Genomic DNA, 20,622 nt, shown 5'->3' with positions numbered 1-20,622 from the left:
ATTGCTTGGCTTCTACCCTTTCAGCGCCCCGGGTTCAACTAAGAAAAGAGAGATTGTCATATACTTTAGCTTATACCTAAACATCATTTTCTGTCCAGTATGAACAACTATCTTCATAGCTCACGTATCTAAGTGTTTGTGATTACTTAATTAAAATAGCACACACACCACTCATAAATCAGTTTCTGAATACATACAGCACGATAAACCATTCATTTGAAGCAACAAAAGACATCTCCAATTAAAGAAATTTATGAGCAGAGTTGCCAAGAGAGAGGAAGGCAACACTTTTTACAGGTTTAAGTCTAACATCAACAAGCATCTAAGTATTTTCACAGAAGGTGTGGCAAGTATAAAGGAATCAAACATGACCTGTTGTCGCTTTTTGCTTAGAAAATAAAAATGTAAAAATTTACCTTCAAAAACAATTTCCATTTATATTGTAACATGCTCTAGAAGATCAATTATGTTTTGGTCTAGCAGTTTAACAAAGTAGTGATTGTGTCTTCAAAGTATGGAACACTAACCTGATGACATAATTCCCATATCCAGTAGGAGTTGCCAGACTCCAATGGCCATGGATCTACACTGGACAAAAGGACAGTGTTCAAGAAGCCAGTCGACCAGCTCTGACCCCACGCAGCTTCTCCTGGACAAAAAACAAAGCCATGAGCAATGAGAAATCCTGAAAACAAACAGTTAATGTTTGATCCCATTCCTTTCATGAGCTCTCGTTTTTTTTAAATAAGCAAGCCTCGGGTGGTTGGGGGCAGGGTGGGGTGGGGAGGAACACACTGTCTCTTACTCGGCTTCCGGTCAATGTTTATATATTACTTCCTTGGGATTAAGAATAAAATTTGCGTACATGATTTAAGCTCCCTGACATATAGCAATCATATATCTTTCTGTATGCATATCTACTCCTACTATTCTGCTACTAGAATATGGTTTTTAGACACTGAATCTGTGTACCTCACTAATGCCCAGAAACTAGAAGAGCTCACGGCACATACTTATGATCTTGAAACATACTTGTTTGAACAAATGAAGAAATAAATTTAGTAGCTTTTATGACAAGGAATACTTCTGCCTCAATCTTGGACTTCAAATTGGTAGTGATGAACTTTCCACTCATGCATTTGTAGTTTTTTTGTTTGTTTGGTTGGGTTTTTGTTGTTGTTGTTGTTGTTTTTGTTTTTTTTTTTTGCCTGCTCCCTTTAGTAACAAAATGATTCCATAAAGGTTCCACAGGACTGGACCATAGACGGCAATCTAGAGTTTTGTTCTCTATTCTTTAAAGACTGAACCCCAAAACTTGTTTCAAAGAACAATAAACCCGACTGTTAATCATTTTAATGGAACCAAAGCAACCTCAATAAGCAGCAGCATCGTAGATCATAAAATCAGGAAGCCGGATGTGTGCTGGATTCCACTAACCACACACACAGTCATCTTTATAATCAGAATTTGAAGCACACACACCAAACCCCACAGACTGTTAGAAGTGGTATCATCAAGCCAACTTTTCCATTTGTGTGGGCCTCAGGAAAAGACAGAAGAAAACATTCTGAAATACAGGTTTTCATTTGTAGAGGTGTCCGAGTTCTACTTTTTCCTGTGCAAAAAGGCTGCGAGAGTGTTGAAAGAAGAGAAGAAGATAGAGACAAAGAGAAGGAGAGAGGGAGGGAATGCATCTTATACTGTTGACCCTTATCCTGCAGACATTAGGGGTGAGAATATAATGCTGTCTTGTCCTTCTAAACTAGAGAAATGTGTTAGCAAGCTCTTGAGACTGACACAGACATTAGCTTGCAACATCAAGACTTTCCAGAAAGTGCTGCACTTCGGCTGGGCTACTGGATTGAATGGTATAGCTTTTGTTAAAGCACTGTGATTTTTTTTTTTTTTCTGGTAAAGTGTCACTACTTGAAAGATACTCCAGGGCAATGAAGCCAGTCCCAGACATGTTCAGTGGCAGGTTACCATTAAGGCGGTAGAAAGACAAGCATTCAGATATATGGATTCTTTTAAATGAGAACACAGGTGGCGAGAAAACATGCAATTAGACCAAATAGTCAATATTAACTCTGATTCTACAGGACACCTTTCAAGATAAGAGATCAAAGTGCTAATTAACTAATTTCTCAATGCTTCCCTCAATTAGCCAGCATCTTTGGCCTTTGAAAGCATGTTAGTCCATGAGTTAAATACTGTGTCATTTTTTTCATTTCACATTTTCAAAACAGAGGCTTGTCATTCCTCTATGAGTGTCTGCTTGGAACACAGAAGGCCACAATACAACATTTGCTCAACAAACCCAACCTCCACATTACACCGGGTAGCTATATTGTAGCTGTGCCTATCTGAGCACAGGTGGCCATGAAGAGGTTTCCTAGTCCAGGCCTTTTCAACAACAATGCTGTGCTCCGCAGTTTCAGGGAGGAAGGGCAAGGATGCTGTCAACTGTGGATTCTAACACATCAAAGCTACATGGAAACTGAGATATCCACTCCCAACAGATCCCTTAGGTGTTGCAGGTGACCACAAAGCCCAAATCCCCTAGCTTCCCTTTCTTCTTAGGAAGGGTTTACGCTGTGTGAGGCACAGGCTTGGGACAAATATGCTAAAACACAGAATTGCCATGACAACCTTAACAGACAACTGGGTACCACCCCCAACAAGCTACTGTTTTAATCTCATGTGGCCCCTTTCTGTCCCTCCCTAAATCTCATGATCATGTTTTAAATTGCTCCTACCATCCATCTGATGAGGAAAAACATTAGGGGACAAAGAGAAACTCTGTCTTAATATCTTTAAAGCAAATAAAATGAGATGAGCTGTTAGGCATTTAATTCCTAATCCCCTGACTTTTGACCAGGTCTACAACAATCAAGTTAAAAACCTCAATCTACAGGGCAGAGGGTAGCAGAAAGAATGAAAATCTGAGATGATTGGATCAGAGTGATCTAAATACTGCCATGGCTCTTAGCCTTGTACTCTATCCAGAAGCTGCAAGGGTAAAAGCAGATCTAACCAGAGCTGTGATACCAGGTATCAGAACTGCCATATGGAGGTGATGATCAGCAGACCCACGTGACCCTGTGTACGGCTGCACTTTACCCATCTCTGGAGTGGGAAATTTGTTTGTTTGTTTGTTTTCCTTGACATCTTCCTCTCTTCCCATTTGCAATCAGTCTGTGGTAACACAGATCCTAAACTTTAAAACATAAATAGGGTGGTGGTACTTAGTGATTAACCTACATACAAGGACATAAGGGCTCAGAAAATAACATGCGTTTTCTATAGGACAAAAACTTCCCAGAGCTGCCACCGTGGATTCTCACAGGGCATATGGGAACTCATTACCCCAGCTGACCACCAAACACATTTAAATGACCCATCCTAGGCAGCCACACTAGTGTTTTATCTTTAATCCTAGAACATTAATTGGTCCTTAAACTACAACAGAAAAGTCGCTTGTAGGGGCAATCTTGCCTTGCCAGTGAACTTGCAGTGGTGGCCACACCCTTTGGGTGTGGTTTCTAGTGCAGACATGACCCCTTATAAGGTAGAGGAGGGGCTGGCTCATGCTCACAGAAGGGTGGAGACTGCATCTTCTGGAGCAGGAAAACTGTGGTGGTTATTTACTTTTATCTGTGTGAGGGCTTCCCTAATAAATACCTATTTGTCATTTATCTTGGGTCTGGTGGACTCATTTAAATCCTGCTTTCAGTAGCTCTTTTCTCATTACAACAAAATAGACACTTCCTCCCCACAGTACTCCTATAAAATCCTAAGCATGTTCAAAATTGGATAGTTTCTTTTTCCATGGACCTGATTAGGGTCCATTTCCATTTCAGTTAACGCCCACAGATCACACACACACACACACACACACACACACACACACACACACACACACACACACCTTAAGAACATAGACTTCAGCATAGCCTTCTGCTGTAACTGACATGAATTCTTCGATCTTGCCCAAAGCTAGACATGAAGGCTTACATATACAATGTTCCTTTTAAAAAAGAGAGTCAGATGGGACTATACGGGATGTCATTCGCTTTTGTTTTTAATTTAAATTTATGTGTGGCTGGATGTGGAGATTTGAATGAGAAATGTCCCCTACAGGCTTATGTGTTTGAATGTTTGGTCTGGGGGGTGAGGGTGGAATGGGGGTGCTGTTTGGAAGGTGATGGAAACTTGGGAAGATGGAGACTTGCTGGAGGAAAAACATTGCCAAGACCAGGCTTTGGAAGTTCACAGTTCAGCCTCACTTGCTGTTGGTTCTCTCTGCTTCAGGCTCATGGATAAAGATTCGATCTCTCGGCTTCCTGCCTCCTCCACCTGCTGCTACCCACCCCCAACCCTTGCCTTCATGGACTCTCCCTTTCTTCTTTAAGTTGGCTGTTTCTGTACTGAACTCAGGGCAGCTGTGACTATCTACTCAGGTTCTCCACAAGACTGAGCTTCTCAACACCTTGTCATAGAAAGAGGGGAGGGTTGCTAGGGCCCTACCTCCTCCTGGGGATTCATAATCTGCTAAAGGGTCCCTAAAAAACCAAGAGTTGGGGCTGGAGAGATGGCTCAGCAGTTAAGAGCACTGGCTGATTTCCCAGAGATCCTGAGTTGCCAGCAAACCACATGGTGGCTCACAACCATCCTTAATGAGATCTGGTGCCCCCTTCTGGCCTGCAGGCATACATGCAGGCAAGCACTGTATATATGGCAAATAAATAAAATCTTTAACGAGAGAGAGAGAGAGAGAGAGAGAGAGAGAGAGAGAGAGAGAGAGAGAGAGAGAGAGAGAAATGAGAGGTACAGGCAAAGTACCCATACTCCCGGAAACAAACTCCCAACTACACTCATGTAAGCAATCCTAATGAAAGTCCTTGCCCACACCCACAACCCCCACCCGGACTCCAAAACAATGACAAGACAGTAGAAGGGAAGGTAGTGGAAGACAGGCAGGACTCACAAGAGCATGAATTGGGGCAGGACAGCAGCAGGGTTGGAGGTGAATATGAGCGAAATTCTTTGTGTACAAGCATGAATCCCATTATTGCGCAAAATTGACATATGCGAACAAAACACCCAGACACTGTATTTGCAGAAACTGGTGATTGTTAAGAGGTATGAGGGAACTTTCTAGAACAACATTTCCCCTCTATCTTAACCATGTTGCATGGATAAAGATTGTATCAGTGTATAGTAAAGAAACATTTATGAAGCTATACACGTTTGTTTGTTTGTTTGTTTGTTGTCTTTTGATTCTTGAGACAAGGTTTCTCTGTAGGTTTGGAGACTGTCTTGGAACTCACTCTGTAGACCAGGCTGGCCTCAAACTCACAGAGATCCACTGCTTCTGCCTCCTGAGTTCTGGGATTAAAGGTGTACACAACCACCGTCTGACTCATTATTTTGTGTATGAATTGTACCTCACACAGGGGTTTTCTTATTCCAAATCTCTGGGATTCACTATCCCCAGGATCTGGGCCATCATGAAATGTTTCCAATGAAACACTTGTCCCCTGTGGCCGATGAAAACAACAGGGCGGTAAAAGCATTTGTTATAAGCTAAATTTCTATAACTTAAAGGAACATCCTTTATGGTGGGAATCCGCCCTCCTCCTGGTGATATCTGAGTGCTGCCCCTATTCTGCTATTTCAATGTCATCTCTTTAAGACTCTTTATTAATGGTAGTTTTGTTCTGTTGGTTTTATTTTTTACAGTTTCCATTTGGTATTATTCAGTGTTATTCCATCTCTATGTAGCAAAATAAAAAGGCAATAGTATATTCTTTTGTTTTATTATTCCACAAGAGGGAAACACGTGTACTGAACACTCCAACTGAACTCACTGGAATTCCAGACGTTTATTAAGACTGGTCATGAGCCTATCCTCTTCTATTGTTTACAGAGCTGCCCTTATTCACTGGCCCAGGAAGCAGCTCATTCTCACCTGGAGGATTTGAATAGCTCTCTCTCTCTCTTTCTCTTTTTCATCTCTCTTCTCTCTCTCTCTCTCTGTCTCTCTCTGTCTGCCTATGAGCATTTCCAGACACTTGACAATGTCTCCAATGTGGTATCTATGTCTCTTGAAGTACCCAGTGTAGCATGAGCCTGCATCTCAGGAGACTCAAAAAAGAGACAATCCTTGCAGTTAGCAATTTTATATCCTCTCAGACCCGGAAGCCTAACCATGACCATACGCAAACACCCTGGGGATCCAGAGCAGACAGAACACATCTGTCCCTCCGACTGATAATACCGAGACAGCCTGACACTCTGTGCTCAAGGTTACAATCAGGCTGGTTTGATTTTCACTCCTCAAGGAGAGCTTTGACAGGTGTTAAGAAACGGTGTTACCTGTAAAACCCCTTGAGGTTCACTCTGTCCTTTACCAGGTCGGCTCCTTGAACGATAATAATATTCCTTAATGCTCTTCCTGCGCAAGAAGAATTCTCTCCATAAATCTAAGCAGAAAAGACAAACAATGATTCTACATGGAGAACGATAATGTGACAGTCTGTGAGCTCCCAACAGCATGCTGTATATAAAGGATCATGACTAATTCCCTAAGCTTCAGACACATTTTAGCCTATGAAGCCACTGGTCTATAATTACCTTATTTTATTTTAGCTGCTGGTCCACTTACACTATTAAACTATAATAACTATTTTCCAAATGTAAAGGACTTCACTTAGCTATCATCATAAGCAATATTCTTTTAAAACATGAAGTTCTCAGTGTGCAATATCCACACTTTGGAAATAGTGTTTCCGTTACCACGGCACACTGGAGTTGTTTATCTGTGCAGATTAATCACAAGCAACTCGTTTAATCTACTAACTTGGCCATTATTGATAACCCAGGCATATAAAAGCCCTTGGAAGACATTTCCCCACTTAGTGAACAACTAAAAGCCCAATGCAATGCCACAGCAGGCTACTTTGCCCTGAAGCCTCACTCAACTGCACAGTTCCCAGCTAATTCCAAATGCTCTGATTTGATCTGCAGGGCTTCACAACTCTATCTTTCAGAAAGAGATTTCATTTAACTTCTTTCCTTAATCTTCCCATTCCTCCAAGTCTTTAATCCCTGGAGAAGAAGGAAGGCTCTGTGCCATTTTCAAAGCTACCTCCTTTTCTCCTATTGCCCTTTCTTCTCTAGCACAAGGCTGTTTCATAAGCCCAGGATGTGAAATACAATGGGCAAAACGTCACAATGTAATGAAATTATTGTATACTGCTTTATGCTTATAGCTTTCCATTTGCTCCGCTTTCTCATATTGTGAAATATATTTATTTACATATTTATTTTTACGGGTATGAGTATTTTTCCCTGCATGTATTTATGTTGTATTTGTGTTCTGCATGCGTGTACATGATGCTTTTGGAAGTCAGAAGATATTAGATCCCCTGCAACTGGAGTTATAGATGGTTGTGAGCCACCATGTGGATGATAGGAATCAAACCTGTGGGTTTTTTTGGAACAACAGCCGGTGCTCTTAATTGCTCAGCCATTTCTCCAGCCCTATTTGCTTTTTGGCAAACTCCTTTGACTGGTTGTGCTGGGTTTGAACTCAGGGCCTTGTAAGCAAGGCAAGCGCACTCTAACTGCACTATACCCCAGGCCCTCTTAGTAACTATTTCTTTACCTACAGATATCTTATATTACCCCTTAAAGCAAACAAATTTATAATACATGGGTTGTGACTTGCTAGAAAGTAAGTGTTCATGCTTAATTCTCCCAGTATCGTCACTTGAATGCAATCTGATGAGAAGAGGGTCAAGAAATGATGACCTGTTGGTACATTTTTAAAAATCAAATCTCTTGAACAAGCTACACAGCAGAAAGTTACTGAGGTAAAGGCACGAGTCAGCTGGTGCTTGAGTAGTCCTGACAGCTACAAGGCTCACTCAATAAGTCATTCATGAAGCATTTAATGAATAGCCGACAAGCACATGATCTATTCCAGGTGTCTAACAGTGAAGGGCAGGAAGGAGAGATCCTCCCTTCAGTCTCTTGTTCTGAGGAATGGGAAAGTGTGTCTGGCTCCTCAATGCAACACAATAAACACGTCCTCATCTCTTCTCATCAGAGACCACAGAGGGGACAATGGCCTTAGGGGTAACTATGCATACATCTCCTCTTATTAAAGTTCTGTGTACAATGTATACTATTTGCAAACTCTTGTGCTCGCATCACTACAAAAAAAACAAAGAACGAAAAACTGAAGGACGAATATTTACTCTTCCACACTGATCACTTATTGCAAAGCGAGGCAAACAGTTATTTCTTACGTCATGAGCATCATGAATCGTGAGGGAATCTCAGTGTCTTCACTGGTCTTCCCTGGCAGGGAAGACAGTGTGAAGAGGGCATTATTGTTAGGAATAAATGCACGTGGGGGACCTTGGCAGATTTCATTGCAGGGTGACCGAGGCGGAGGGACAAACATGCCAGGCAGACTGAGCTTAAGTGAGAAGTTTAATTAGAAAGAGAGGGAAGGGGAGGAAAGAGAAAAAGAGGTAAAGAGACACAGAGGCAGAGAGAGGACAGAAGAGAAGAGGGAGACAGGAAAAGTCCCAGGGGAACAGCAGGAGAGAGAGAGAGAGAGAGAGAGAGAGAGAGAGAGAGAGAGAGAGAGAGAGACAGAAAGAGAGCATAAGTGGGTGGAGGTCTTTCTTTTAAAGGGGTCCTTTGCACCTGGGCTGACCAGAGTACTGCCTGAGTGCATTCTGCCAGGTGACAGGGCAGGCCAGCATCAATCCTGCATCCTTAAATTATCCCTGCAAAACTCCGGGAGGTCAGGAAGCTATAACCTAAAGTTAACCACCAGCGTCTGTGAACCACCATTACAAACATACAGAAGGAAAAAGATAACAGTTTCATACCTGGGAAGGACTATGTTCAAGGTATGGATTGGAAATTCTTCTTGAGAGAGTCTATTTTAAGAGGAAAGAAAAAAGAAAAGGAAATTAATTAGACTCAAACAGACACCACCTGGAACCAAAAAAAAAAAAAAAAAAAAAAAAAAGAAAAAGAAAAACACATTCAAGTGTCATGCGCAGGAAGTGTCCACACTAGAAGATTGGTTTAATAAACCTCACGTCACAGGATCAGACTCCATATGCTCTCCCAAGAGCACGCAGTCACCTTCACACCCACCAGGCGGGACATTCCACTTGAACAGCTCCCGCCTCCGAGACTACATGCGGCAGCAGGAGTGAAGAAAGCTGTGCCCCTCAAGCCACTCCGGGTGGCATTAGGCTCCCTCCGTTTCTCTTCCGACGCTCCCATCCAGCCCTCTTTCTCTTCTACTCCAAAGGCTGCTTCAGCCTCTCAGTGGAGCTTCCTGCCCTTCAGGTCCACTCCCCCACACCCACCCTCCTACCGCTCCTCCCCAACACCAAACCATCCTTCAAACTTCAGCAGACAAATTTTCCAAAGTCTCCATCCTCCCTCTTAGAGTGAGTCGCTGGTAGCTTATAGGGGTCAACTCAAGGCCCTCAGCCCCACTCTCTGCCTCTTACACAATTGGTGTGTTATCTCTCTTCAGCCCCACAAGGGTTTTCACTAAGAGATAAGTGATCCAGGGACTTGGAGAGGATACTATAGATTATGTTCATAATACAGTGCATACGTACATGAAACTGACAAAAATGAAGAATTTGGAGGATCTAAGTGTCGGGACACGCTAGAGAGACAGATCACTCCTCAAGCCCTTGCCTTGCAAGCTTGTGGACCTGAGTTTGGTCACCATAACCCATGTTTAAAGAAAAAAAATAAGAAAACGGATATGGTGGTATACACTTGTAAGCCCAGAACCAAGAGTGTGAAGACAGGTGAATCCTTCAGACTCACTGGAAGGCTGACTTAGTCTACTTGGCAACCTACAGGCCACTGAGAGACCATGTCTCAAAAATCAAAGATGTTAGTACCTGAGAATATGCCAAAGACTGTCTTTTAGCCTCCACACACATGCATACATGAGTCTGCACATGGACACACAAAAGTACACCCACACTGTGTGTCTGTGTCTGTGTGTGTGTGTGTGTGTGTGTGTGTGTGTGTGTGTGTGTGTGTGTTGATATCTTTCTTGCACAAATAAAGCTTGTCTGGGAATCAGAGAATGGAGCTTGCCACTAGATAACCATAGAGTTCTGGAGGTCTGTACGGACAGACAGGGCAGAAACAGGATATAAGCAGGGACACTTAGGAGGTAAGGTGTGCTGTGGCTTGCTCCTTCTCTCTGACCTCTCAGAACTTCCCAAAAAAAAAAAAAAAAAAGCAGCTGCCAGAACAGTTGCCATGTGAGCTGCCAAAGAAGTTAGAGGTCCAGATAATACCTAAAGTCCAGAATAATAGAAGTTCTCTGGTAAGATAATACCACGTGGAAATACTTAGATTATAGAAATGGGTTAATAATTAAGACAGAGCTAGCCAATAAGAAGCCCTAGCCACCGGCCAATGGATATATAACTAATATAGCATCCATGTGTTTATTTGGGGCTCAAGGGCCACAGGACCAACTGGGTCAAAGAACCTCTCATTATATATATATATATATATATATATATATATATATATATATATATCAGCGCAACCTGCCACTAACATCCCTACTTAGTCATGCTGTTTTCTGTTCAAATCCATTATCTTCAGACTCCAGGTTTGCACACCCCCCCACACACACACAACTGCTAACCACGCCCAACTGTGCTTAGCTTCTAAGACCAGATGAGACCCTCTGTTTCAGAGTGATAAGGTCATTGGCTAGACAGTTATCTCCCCAGTGAAGCTCCACCAATGGGAACTGGGCTGGTATTCTTTGGAGGTCTTTGTTTTGCTGCCATTTATACTTTGGAACTTGTGATCTGTGCTGGTACCTCACAGTGCTTTGATTCCTTGGCACCTAGCATACAACGTTACATAAAGCTGTTTGTTTCCCCATTCATTTATTTAGCTCTTTATATATCACATATCAACTAAGTATTTGCTGAATGGTTTGAATTGTAGGAGCTAATTTTTCCCCCACCTAACAATCTAGCAAGCAGCACCATCGCCCACAGATGGTTTGGCACAATGGAGAATGATCACCACGTCCCAATGCGGCTCAGGGAGAACAGAGAAACTAACATTTACTGAGCTCCCAGCCCGTGTTTAAGGCTCTTTACACCTGGGCTCTGAGATGTGACGCTTCAGAGAGCCCAGTTTTCAGCCCACCGCCTCCACTCCTCAGAATAACGAGCTGTATTTACCAAACGTCCCCTGCTAATCATCACTTTCTGGTATGTAAACCTTCTACCAAATTTCAACCTAAAGAGAAAATGGCTATGCTGACTTTTCCCCCACACAAACTATCCCTGGATTAAACAAATGAAAGTACTGACTCTTTATCCAGAAATGCTAATAAATACTCTGCTAAAGATTTGCAACTTGCTTAAAAAAGAAATTTTCATAAGTCAGCCCATTTGTGATGCCTGCTACTCTGGCTGTGTCTATGCACACTCCAAAAAGCCCTCCCCAGACCTTCTGCCATCTGAGCCTACGTAGTATCTTCAATTATTAAAATAGTGAATAATTTAAAACTTACATATACACCAGATTTTTCCTATGTTGTGACAAGGTGTGTGTGTGTGTGTGTGTGTGTGTGTGTGTGTGTGTGTGTGTGTGTTATCACAAACAAGGAGAATCTTTTAAAAATAATCATTGTGGCAGACCAAAGCTGACAATCTCCATATATTCACTGAATTGTTTCAGTCAGTTCCAAAGACAAATTCTTCACATGAGCTAGTCCAAGAAGAAGCCTTCCTTAGTTGGGTTAAAAAAAAAAAAATCTGAAAAACTAGGCAGGAATATTTTTCACTAAGAAAACAAACCCCTTGCCTTTCTCTCCACTGCCACCCTAAACCAGGCAGCCATCAGGGTTATAGGCACACGATCCAGCTCAACAGAATCACCCTTCCCACAGCCCCTATCTAGAGACACGTAAAGGGAGTAGGTAAAGTGATGGGACTCCTCAATGCTGAAAAGATAAGGGTGTTGGGTAAGCTGCTAGTCCCTGGGGAATGACAAGCAACACAATTAAGACTTGTCTTTCACAGAACACAACCCTATTGTCAGAACCTGTGATGCCAGGCCCAGGGGAAGTATGTTTCATTAACACCTGGATAGCAGTCCACTGAGCTAGAGCTCTCTGTGGATCTCAGTGAAATACTGACCTGTTAAACTTAAGATAACTTTCCCAACTGCTCTTGCAGAGACTACTTCCTGTTAGGCTTCAGTGTTGACCATAATTAACTGTATATATGTTTCTCTTATTGGTTGATGAATAAAATACTGTTTGGCCAATGAGGCAGGAAGATAGGCGGGACACGGAGAAGAGGAGGATTCTGGGAAAGGTAGGCAGAGAGAGACCAGCCAGAGGAGTTGTTATGCTGCCAAGAGTAACACTATGCCGGGGCATTACCAGGTAAGCCACAGCCTTGTGGCAATACACAGATTGACAGAAATGGGTTAAAAATTAAGACAGAGCTAGCTAGCCAATAAGAAGTCCTAGCCATCAGCAAACAGTTTAATAATTAATATAGCATCTCTGTGTGTTCATTTGGAACTGAAGCGGCAGGACATGGCAGGACAAGAAAAACCTACAGCAACAGGTAACAAGTTACAAAGACAAGGGGATTGTTCTGTCATCACCTCAGGTTTAATGTCAGGACCTGCTGACCTGTTTGAATATGCCTGAGGAGGGGAGGTGTGGATTGAGGAAAAAAATAAGAAATAAAAGATAGAGTCTGGAGGGCATCCAATGAGTACTGCAATCAGCCCCAAGTTTATTACTCAAAGTTCTTATATACCCCAACCAAAAGGGGGGAAGGCAAAAAGACTCCCTTACCATATACAAAGAACAAACAAATGTAATCACCTACTCAATATCCAAAACATCAAGTAACCACACCTTAGCTCAAACCTCCTGTTATCTGGCTTGAGGATTAAGACATCTAGTAGCCATCAATACCTCAGGCCAAACATCCATCAGTAGCCACACCTTTAGACCTTCGGGTCTCAGGCCTTTAACCCTGAAAGAGCAAGGATGGGTTTGAACTCTCTGACCCTAACTCAATGTGGAATGGAGCCACTTCTGTGGGCCCTGACATTTTAAGTGATCCAGGAGAGACTGCTTCTTCCTTGTATGTGAGGACCACCATACAGTGAAGTCCTAGGGGACCGCATCTCCAGCTTCTACACAGACAGTCTTGAAAATGATGCCCTCCATTTTAAGATTCTAACCTATGACTCATTTAGCTGTTTTTAATCCCTACTTTTAATGCCCTGGTTTCACTTAGTCAGCATCCAGGCTTCATCTCTTGATGCTCACGGCAGTTTACTTCTGCTTATGTCTCGATAATGAAGCACTTACTATGCTCCTTGTGAGATACCGTGAAGACTTCCAGAGACAAACACAAGAAAAAGAAACCTTCCCTGACTTATATAACCTATTTACCAGAAGACACTGTCAGTCTTAAAATTTATCAGAAAAAAACAGTCCCACCATTATGGCTGATTTTAAGCAAGCTTTTATTAAAATTTTTAAATACTGACCCAAGATTGGTCAGGAGCATCACCTGGAAACTTTCTGGGTGAGTGACCTTGAGACATGTGTTGGCGAGGTTTACATAGACAAAACCCACAGGCCAGAATACTTTCTCATGAGGCTTTGTTGTTAGTTTCCAAGAACTCCAACTCCCAGAATCTCAGGCAGTTACCTTGTCTTTGGGCAGGTGGAGTTTACAGGTTAACTTCGGGTCTAACAACACCAGCTATAAACTTTGATTTCTTGAATTCTTTTTCTTGGTCCTAGTTTTCCCATCAGTTTTCTCTATAACCTTGTCTCAGAGAAGGTTCATGGTTCCTGAAGAATAATACCCAAGGTTCATCTCTGACCTCCAGGTGTGCACTAATAACAACATGCACAATGCACATGCATGAACACACAAGCACCCCCACCAAAGAACATAGAACAGAAAGAAACAGACTCATGAGCTCCCCCTTTGCCTTCAGCACCTCTGCATATTGGCAAATGCATCCCCTCATTCCTGTTGGTGCAGGTAAGAGGCTCAGGTGTCAGAGAAATGAAGTTCTTTACCATAGGCCCCAGAGAAACAAAAGGAGAGCCACAGCTGAGACCAAAGTCAACAACATGCCACATGTCACTAAGAGTAAGCAAGTTTCCTGGCTCCCAACTTCAGGCAGTCTAGTTTAAAGCAAAATATCACCATTCACAGAGACAGTAACAGTAAATAAACCTCACCGTCAGCTCTTTTAGCATTGACCAGAATAGCAGGACTTCCTTCTCCTTTGCCCTGGCCACAGATAAAGTCATGAGCCTTCACTTAACTTTGCCTCCCTTGATTAGCCAGCTAGCACTGGAGTCCTGCAGACTTGTGAGACTTGCTTGTGGGTCACATGACACCCTACCCCATTCTCCTTGCACACATCTTTCCTTCAGACGCTCACCTGACAGCCACATCGGCCTCTTTCACTTCCCTTCTGCTTTCCCAAGGGTGAATCAGAGCGCTGCCCACATCCCCTGCTGTCTTTCCCCATCGGGGTCTCAGGTACTAAACACCTGTTGCTTCTCTTCATCTACTAAGATCGGATTCTACAGTCACTTGCTTTTACACTGCGAGAAGCCTGATCTGCTCTGTGCTGCCTTGGTGCTAATGGCTTTCTTGCCCTGAGTAGACACTCTTCTCAGCCTATGTTGGAACTCTGTCCAGATAAACTCATTGAAAGTCAGAAGTGTACTCAACTAACTTACCGCTGGCCTTCCTACACTGCAGTGCTGGTGTCCTACCATGGTTGTAAGGGTGACACTGACCAAAGTCTTAAGAAAAGTACTATACCCACATAAAGCTAACCTGGGAAATGATTCAAACTCCGCTTTTAAATTACAATACTTAAACTATGACACCTGTTGGATGAACAGTGAGTGGCTTTGTGCCAAATACAACCAGGACTGTAGCAGGTGAAGGTACCTCTGCATATCCTTTCCCTTCCCAACTCTTTGATTCTAGTTTATATCTTCTATTTCCACCAAATCACACCCTCTAATTAAGTCTACTTCCTATATTACATCTTCTGCCTAGACATTTACTCTTTTCTCTACTAAGTCACTTTCTGTTTGTTTGTGTTTTTCTCAGGGGTTCACTATCTATCCATGACTAGCTAGCTGGCCAGCCCTGAACCCACTATATAGTCCAGGCTAGCCTTTAGCTTGAGATTCTGCCTCAATGCTGTGTGTACCAGACTTATCATAGTCTCTGGTCAATTTGTCTCTCTTCCCTGAAACCTGCTGCAGCACAAGCAAACATAACTAGAATCCCTCCAGCCAGAATCAGATTATGTAACCTGCAGGCCACACCCAACAGTATATTCAGATGCTCTTGGAATTCAAGAGGATCTCTAGTGCTCTGGATTTCCCTCCGGCCACTCTGTTTTTCCTTCATTTGGAACCTCCCAATGGACTCCTGGAACACTATAGAACCCATCTGGAAAACGTCACCTTCCTTCAGCTCATCTCTACCCACCTTCAAATGACAATCATCAGCACTCACTTACAAAATCCTTCCACATTTGGCCTGGGGACCCACAGAACCGGCCTCATCCCTGTGTTTCTGTGCCATACTGATGCTCCGTCTCCTCTGGACCAGAGACACTTTTTCCAAGGACCAAGGGAACCAGAGCTCAGGTGACTCATAGCACAGTGAAGTATCATCTAGATACTAACCTTACTTACTGCAACCAGCATTTCTAATTCAAACCCCTCCCAACACCAACAAAGGTTTCCCCAGCAAGGATGACATGGGCAAAAGCAATCAGAAGATGCTGCTGACTTGAGTCTCCTTAAAAATAAAAAACGTAGGCCAGGCATGGAGGTGCACTCCTTTAATCCCAGCACCTGGGAGACAGAGGCTGGTGGATCTCTGTGAGTTCGAGGCCATCCTGGTCCACAGAGTGAGTTCAGGGCATCCAGGGTTGTCACACAGAGAAACCCTGACTCAAAAATCAAACACCTGCACAGCAGATTACTGGAGGTGTTGGAGAATCCCTACAGCAAATAAAAACCTGTTTAATCCAGCATTCCCAAACATTCCTGTTTGTTATTTGCCATCTCAAGGCACATGTGCTGATGAGAGGCAGCTAATTTAAAAGCTGTCCAGAGGGTGAATCACCTCCTTTAGACAACTGTGAAATCCTCTTCCCCTCCACGCCTGCCCTCTAATCTGTTCACCCAGTGACTTGTCAGCAGCACACAAATCGGGATCAGATGCCAGTCTGCCTCCCACATCCTGGTTGGGGAGCTAAGCTAAACATGTGCCTAAAACAGAGCACCTGACATACAGCCGAAAGGAGCAACAAGGGAACAGCAAGACCGATTCAAATCCTCAGGCTGAAACAATGGCAGTGCCTGTGACTTCTGCACACACCTTGCCTCCTGTCCTCCTTCCCCGACTATTTAATGGGAAAGACATACTTTCCTATTAATAGTGAATATTATATGTATTGGAATAATATTCATATGTATGTATATAAGGTTTACACACACACACACACACCCTGCCATGTGATCCCAAAGCAACTGCGTTGGTGTTTACCCTTCTCTAAAAGCACCAAGGCAGTAAGAGAGTCTTCATAAAGGGCTGTTTTCAGAGCTCTAAATTTTCACTTGCAATCAAACTGCATGCTGGGCATCTGCAGCTGTTCTCCTCTGGATTTGGATTACTAGCTTCATTCCTTCCCTAACTCTATTCGGGTCAGCTAGAAACTCAACGACAATACCCGCACTATTCAAAGGCGACCTCTCTCAAACAAGCTAACAGTAACAAAATAACTAAAGTCAACAAAACACAGCCCTACGGCCCAAAAGCATAGGACAGGGATTTTGCCATTGCAAACTATGTGGGCGGGCTGACGCCCTTTGCTAAGTGAAGTTGGCCCCCAGTGATTCCAAAGCACTCATATTCTAGCCCTACTCCCTCCCTTCCTGCCTAATCCAGGTGCATGGGAAAATACCACACAGTCATTACAAATTTGTAAAGACCTTGTCATACATTTGAGCATTTGGTGAAACTGGAAAAACAGTGTAATGAGCTCAACCCTACTGAACTGGTGGGATCACCTGAGCTCAGAAGTCCAGAGACTGCCTTCGGTAAACAATGACCCTGGTAGAGAATGAAAATAGAAAGGAATATACCAAAATGTTAGTGGAATTTGTGTGAAAGACTGTCTGGTAGACTTTTATTTTTTTGTTTCTTTCTTTCCCACTTTCAAATTTCTTTTATTACAGAAATTATTCAAGAATAAAAATCAACAAAATAAGACAAACTCTCCACGGGCCAGAGAGATGATGGTTCAGCAATTAAAGAGCACCTTTCACTCTTGCAGAAGACCTGAGTTCAGTTCCCAGCACCCACATCAGGTAGCATGGCGCATAACTGCAGTCCCAGGGTATCCAATGCTCTCTGCCCTTCCACGGGCATCTGTACACACATCAGTGTACATAAACTCATGCAGGCACATGCACATAAAACATAGTAATCTTTAAAAAGATAAAAATCTCCATTCTCACCATCATCCCACCTCCAACCCTATGAAGGAAGGTTCACAAATAAAGACAGCAATTTTTACAGATAAAGGATTATACGAAAAGAACGTGTCTCCAGTTCAGAAGGAAATCCAAACTGAAGATCTCTGATGTATCCATGGATGGTTAAAGAATAGACAGACCCCTGGGTGAGAGCTATGATGTTTAAGACAAGGCTGAAGAAGACACTTGTAGGAAGCTTGAGTTTATTCCCTGCCCTTCCTGCTCTATGGTGTCCACCCAGTGACCCTGCCTGCCCTAAGCAGACATGAGCATGGCTGAGACCATGAAACAGTAGAAGAAGCTGGCCAGGAAAGGAAAGAGACAACAGGAACCTGGTGGAGACGTTCAAACCACAGTGCAGGAAGACACGCGGCAACCTTCCCCTTTCCAAGCGGCCAGTCATGAGTGAAGGACCCAAACTGAGTTCTGCCGAAGTTCCTGTTCTAATAACCCCAATGCCAGGAATGTCTGCTCTGCGGCCAATTTGCCTAGGCTCTCAGTTACTCTCTCCTGTCACTACCCTCTAACAGTCAAACGATCCGGGAAGCAAATACTGCAAAGTTAAACACCTATGACTGGCTTTTTAGGTTCCTAATGTGTGGATGTGGTTTCATCTGTACACAATCAAGTTCTGTCTCAGCTCCTAAGTGAAGAGTATGAGAGACTCGACAAAGCTTTATCTGCACACACGATACGACGGCACAAAGTCATTTCCAGTGGAGTCTAACCTCACTACTCATTCTCAGATACACAAGGTGCTCTTTTTTTATTTTTATAATTGTAATTCCACCAATTTTAAATTAGACAAGTCAATTTAATTGATCATGAGCACTGTGTATAGAGAGCACTGGATACTCTTTTATTTAATTTTTTTCAATTTTTTTAAGATTTATTTTATCTGTGTGAACATTTTGCTCACATGTATATCTGTATACCACATGTGTTCCTGGTGCCTACAAAGGGGTCAGAGAGGGCATCAGATTCCCTGAAACTGGAATTACGGATGACTGTGAGCCACCATGTAGTTGCTAGGAATCAACCCCTGTCCACTGTAAGAACAAGCGCTTTTAACCACTGAGCCATCCCTCCGGTCCCTTAAAAACTGTTTATACAGTATATTTGATCATATTCTTGCCTCCCCCAGATTCTTTCTACCTTCCTGCCCAATTCATGTTCTCCCTTCCCCCTCTCTCTTTCAAAGGACAAAAATAAAGCTCAAAACAAACAAATGGACCAAAAATAACCGAAGGCAGGGCTTAAATGAGTCCACCAGACCCAAGATAAATGACAAATAGGTATTTATTAGGGAAGCCCTCACACAGATAAGAGTAAATAACCGTCGAGGTCTTCTTGCTCCTGAAGATGCAATCTCTACCCTTCCCATGCTCTCAGTGCAACACAAGAGAGTGACACAGCCCCTCCTCTACCTTATAAGGGGTCACGTCTGAACACCTGAAAGTACACCCATAGGGTATGGCCATCACCGCAAGTTCACTGGCAAAGCAAGATGCCACCACAAAAAATAAATAAATAAATACTATAAGATTTAAAAAACAGCAGAACAAAAATCACAGAGCCTGTTTGTGTTGAGCAACTACTCCTGGGCATGGGGCCCACCTTGGAGTGTGACTGATACTCCCAGTGTCACTTCATCAAAGAAAACTGATTTTCCCTTTCTTGGTATGTATCAAATGCAAGCAGCTTCTTGATCAAGAGTTAGACTTTGTGTCCTCCCCCGATTCACAGTGCTGGGATTCTGTCTGATACCAACGTGTGTGAACCTGGGTGGGTCTTTTTGTGTTGTCACTCTCTGTCCTGTCTTATGTGTGCCAGCCCTGTTGTATCTAGAAGATTTAGTTTCTTTGGTGTCATCCACCACCTTGGGCTCTTACAATCTTTCTGCCTGCGCCTTGAGAGGAAGGATTTGATAAAACTATCCCATTTAGGCCTGAATTGCTCCAAAGTCTCTCACCCTCTGCACACTGTCCCGTTCTGCAAGATGTTTCTGTGAGGCCAGCATCGGTGGTGCATGTCTTTAATCCCAGCAGTAGGGAGGCAGAGGCAGGTGGATCTCTGTGGGTTGCAGGCCTGGTCTACAGAACGAGTTCCAGGACAGGCAAGGCTACACTGAGAAACCCTGTCTAGAAAAACCGAGAAGCTTCTTTGATGAGTGCTGGACAATGCATGATATTTTTTTCATCCTTTTACCCTAAGATGATATCTGTCCTTAGTGGTGAGTTGTATTTTATATGTAGCACAAAGAAGGATCCTAATTTCTTATATTTTTGGTGTTGAGCTTAGCCTTTAATGGCTGAGCCATCTCCAGGTGCTGGACCCTGTTTCCTAATATAATCTTTTTACTAGGGAATACCATTAATATTGAAAGTTATTATTGAACAGTACTGATTAATTCCTGTTACTTTGCTGTGGTGGTCTGTTCCCACCCCCTTATCATTAAATGCTATTTACTGTGTCCTATTGGGTGTGCTTAATCTTCTCATTAGACTGAAGTTTCCCTTCTAAAGGTGCCTTCTGTAGAGCTGGACTTCTGGATGGAAATTGCTTAAGTTTGATTCTTTTGAACAATCAGCAAGAACTTAGCTTCTTCCCTGCCTCATGGCCCTGTGCATCCATCGCTTCCCTTCCTGAGTCCTAAATGCCAACTCTCCACTTGATACAAGAGAATACAGTGACATGGTCTGTGGTGATACATTATTTATGATTTAATAAAGCTTGCCTGAAGGTTCAGGATGGAAAGCAAAGATAGCCATAGCCATAGAGCCAAACAGTGGTGATACACACCATTAATCCCAGCAGCCAGACTAGCAAACCATAGAGCCAGACAGTGGTGGCACACACCTTTAATCCCAGGACTCAGGAGATAGGCAGACGGATCTCTCTGAGTTCAAGGCCATCCTGGTCTACACAACAGTGAAGAGTAACAGAGCTCACGC

At 43.1% G+C, this 20,622-nt stretch overlaps 1 protein-coding gene across 1 annotated transcript in view; it reads right to left on the bottom strand.

Moving 5' to 3' along the window:
• The window catches only part of Rapgef5 (Rap guanine nucleotide exchange factor 5), a 222,048-nt gene that overhangs the window by 173,714 nt on the left and 27,712 nt on the right, over positions 1–20,622 (bottom strand). Inside the window, 3 exon segments of the mRNA XM_035445921.1 lie at positions 528–649; positions 6,379–6,485; positions 8,910–8,960. Coding sequence (XP_035301812.1) covers positions 528–649; positions 6,379–6,485; positions 8,910–8,960 — 280 coding nt within the window.

Source organism: Cricetulus griseus, chromosome 5 (genome assembly GCF_003668045.3).
Source record: "Cricetulus griseus strain 17A/GY chromosome 5, alternate assembly CriGri-PICRH-1.0, whole genome shotgun sequence".
Taxonomy (NCBI): Eukaryota; Metazoa; Chordata; class Mammalia; order Rodentia; family Cricetidae; genus Cricetulus; species Cricetulus griseus.
The sequence above is the reverse complement of the archived record's forward strand: the minus strand, read 5'-3'. Positions and strand labels throughout refer to the sequence as shown.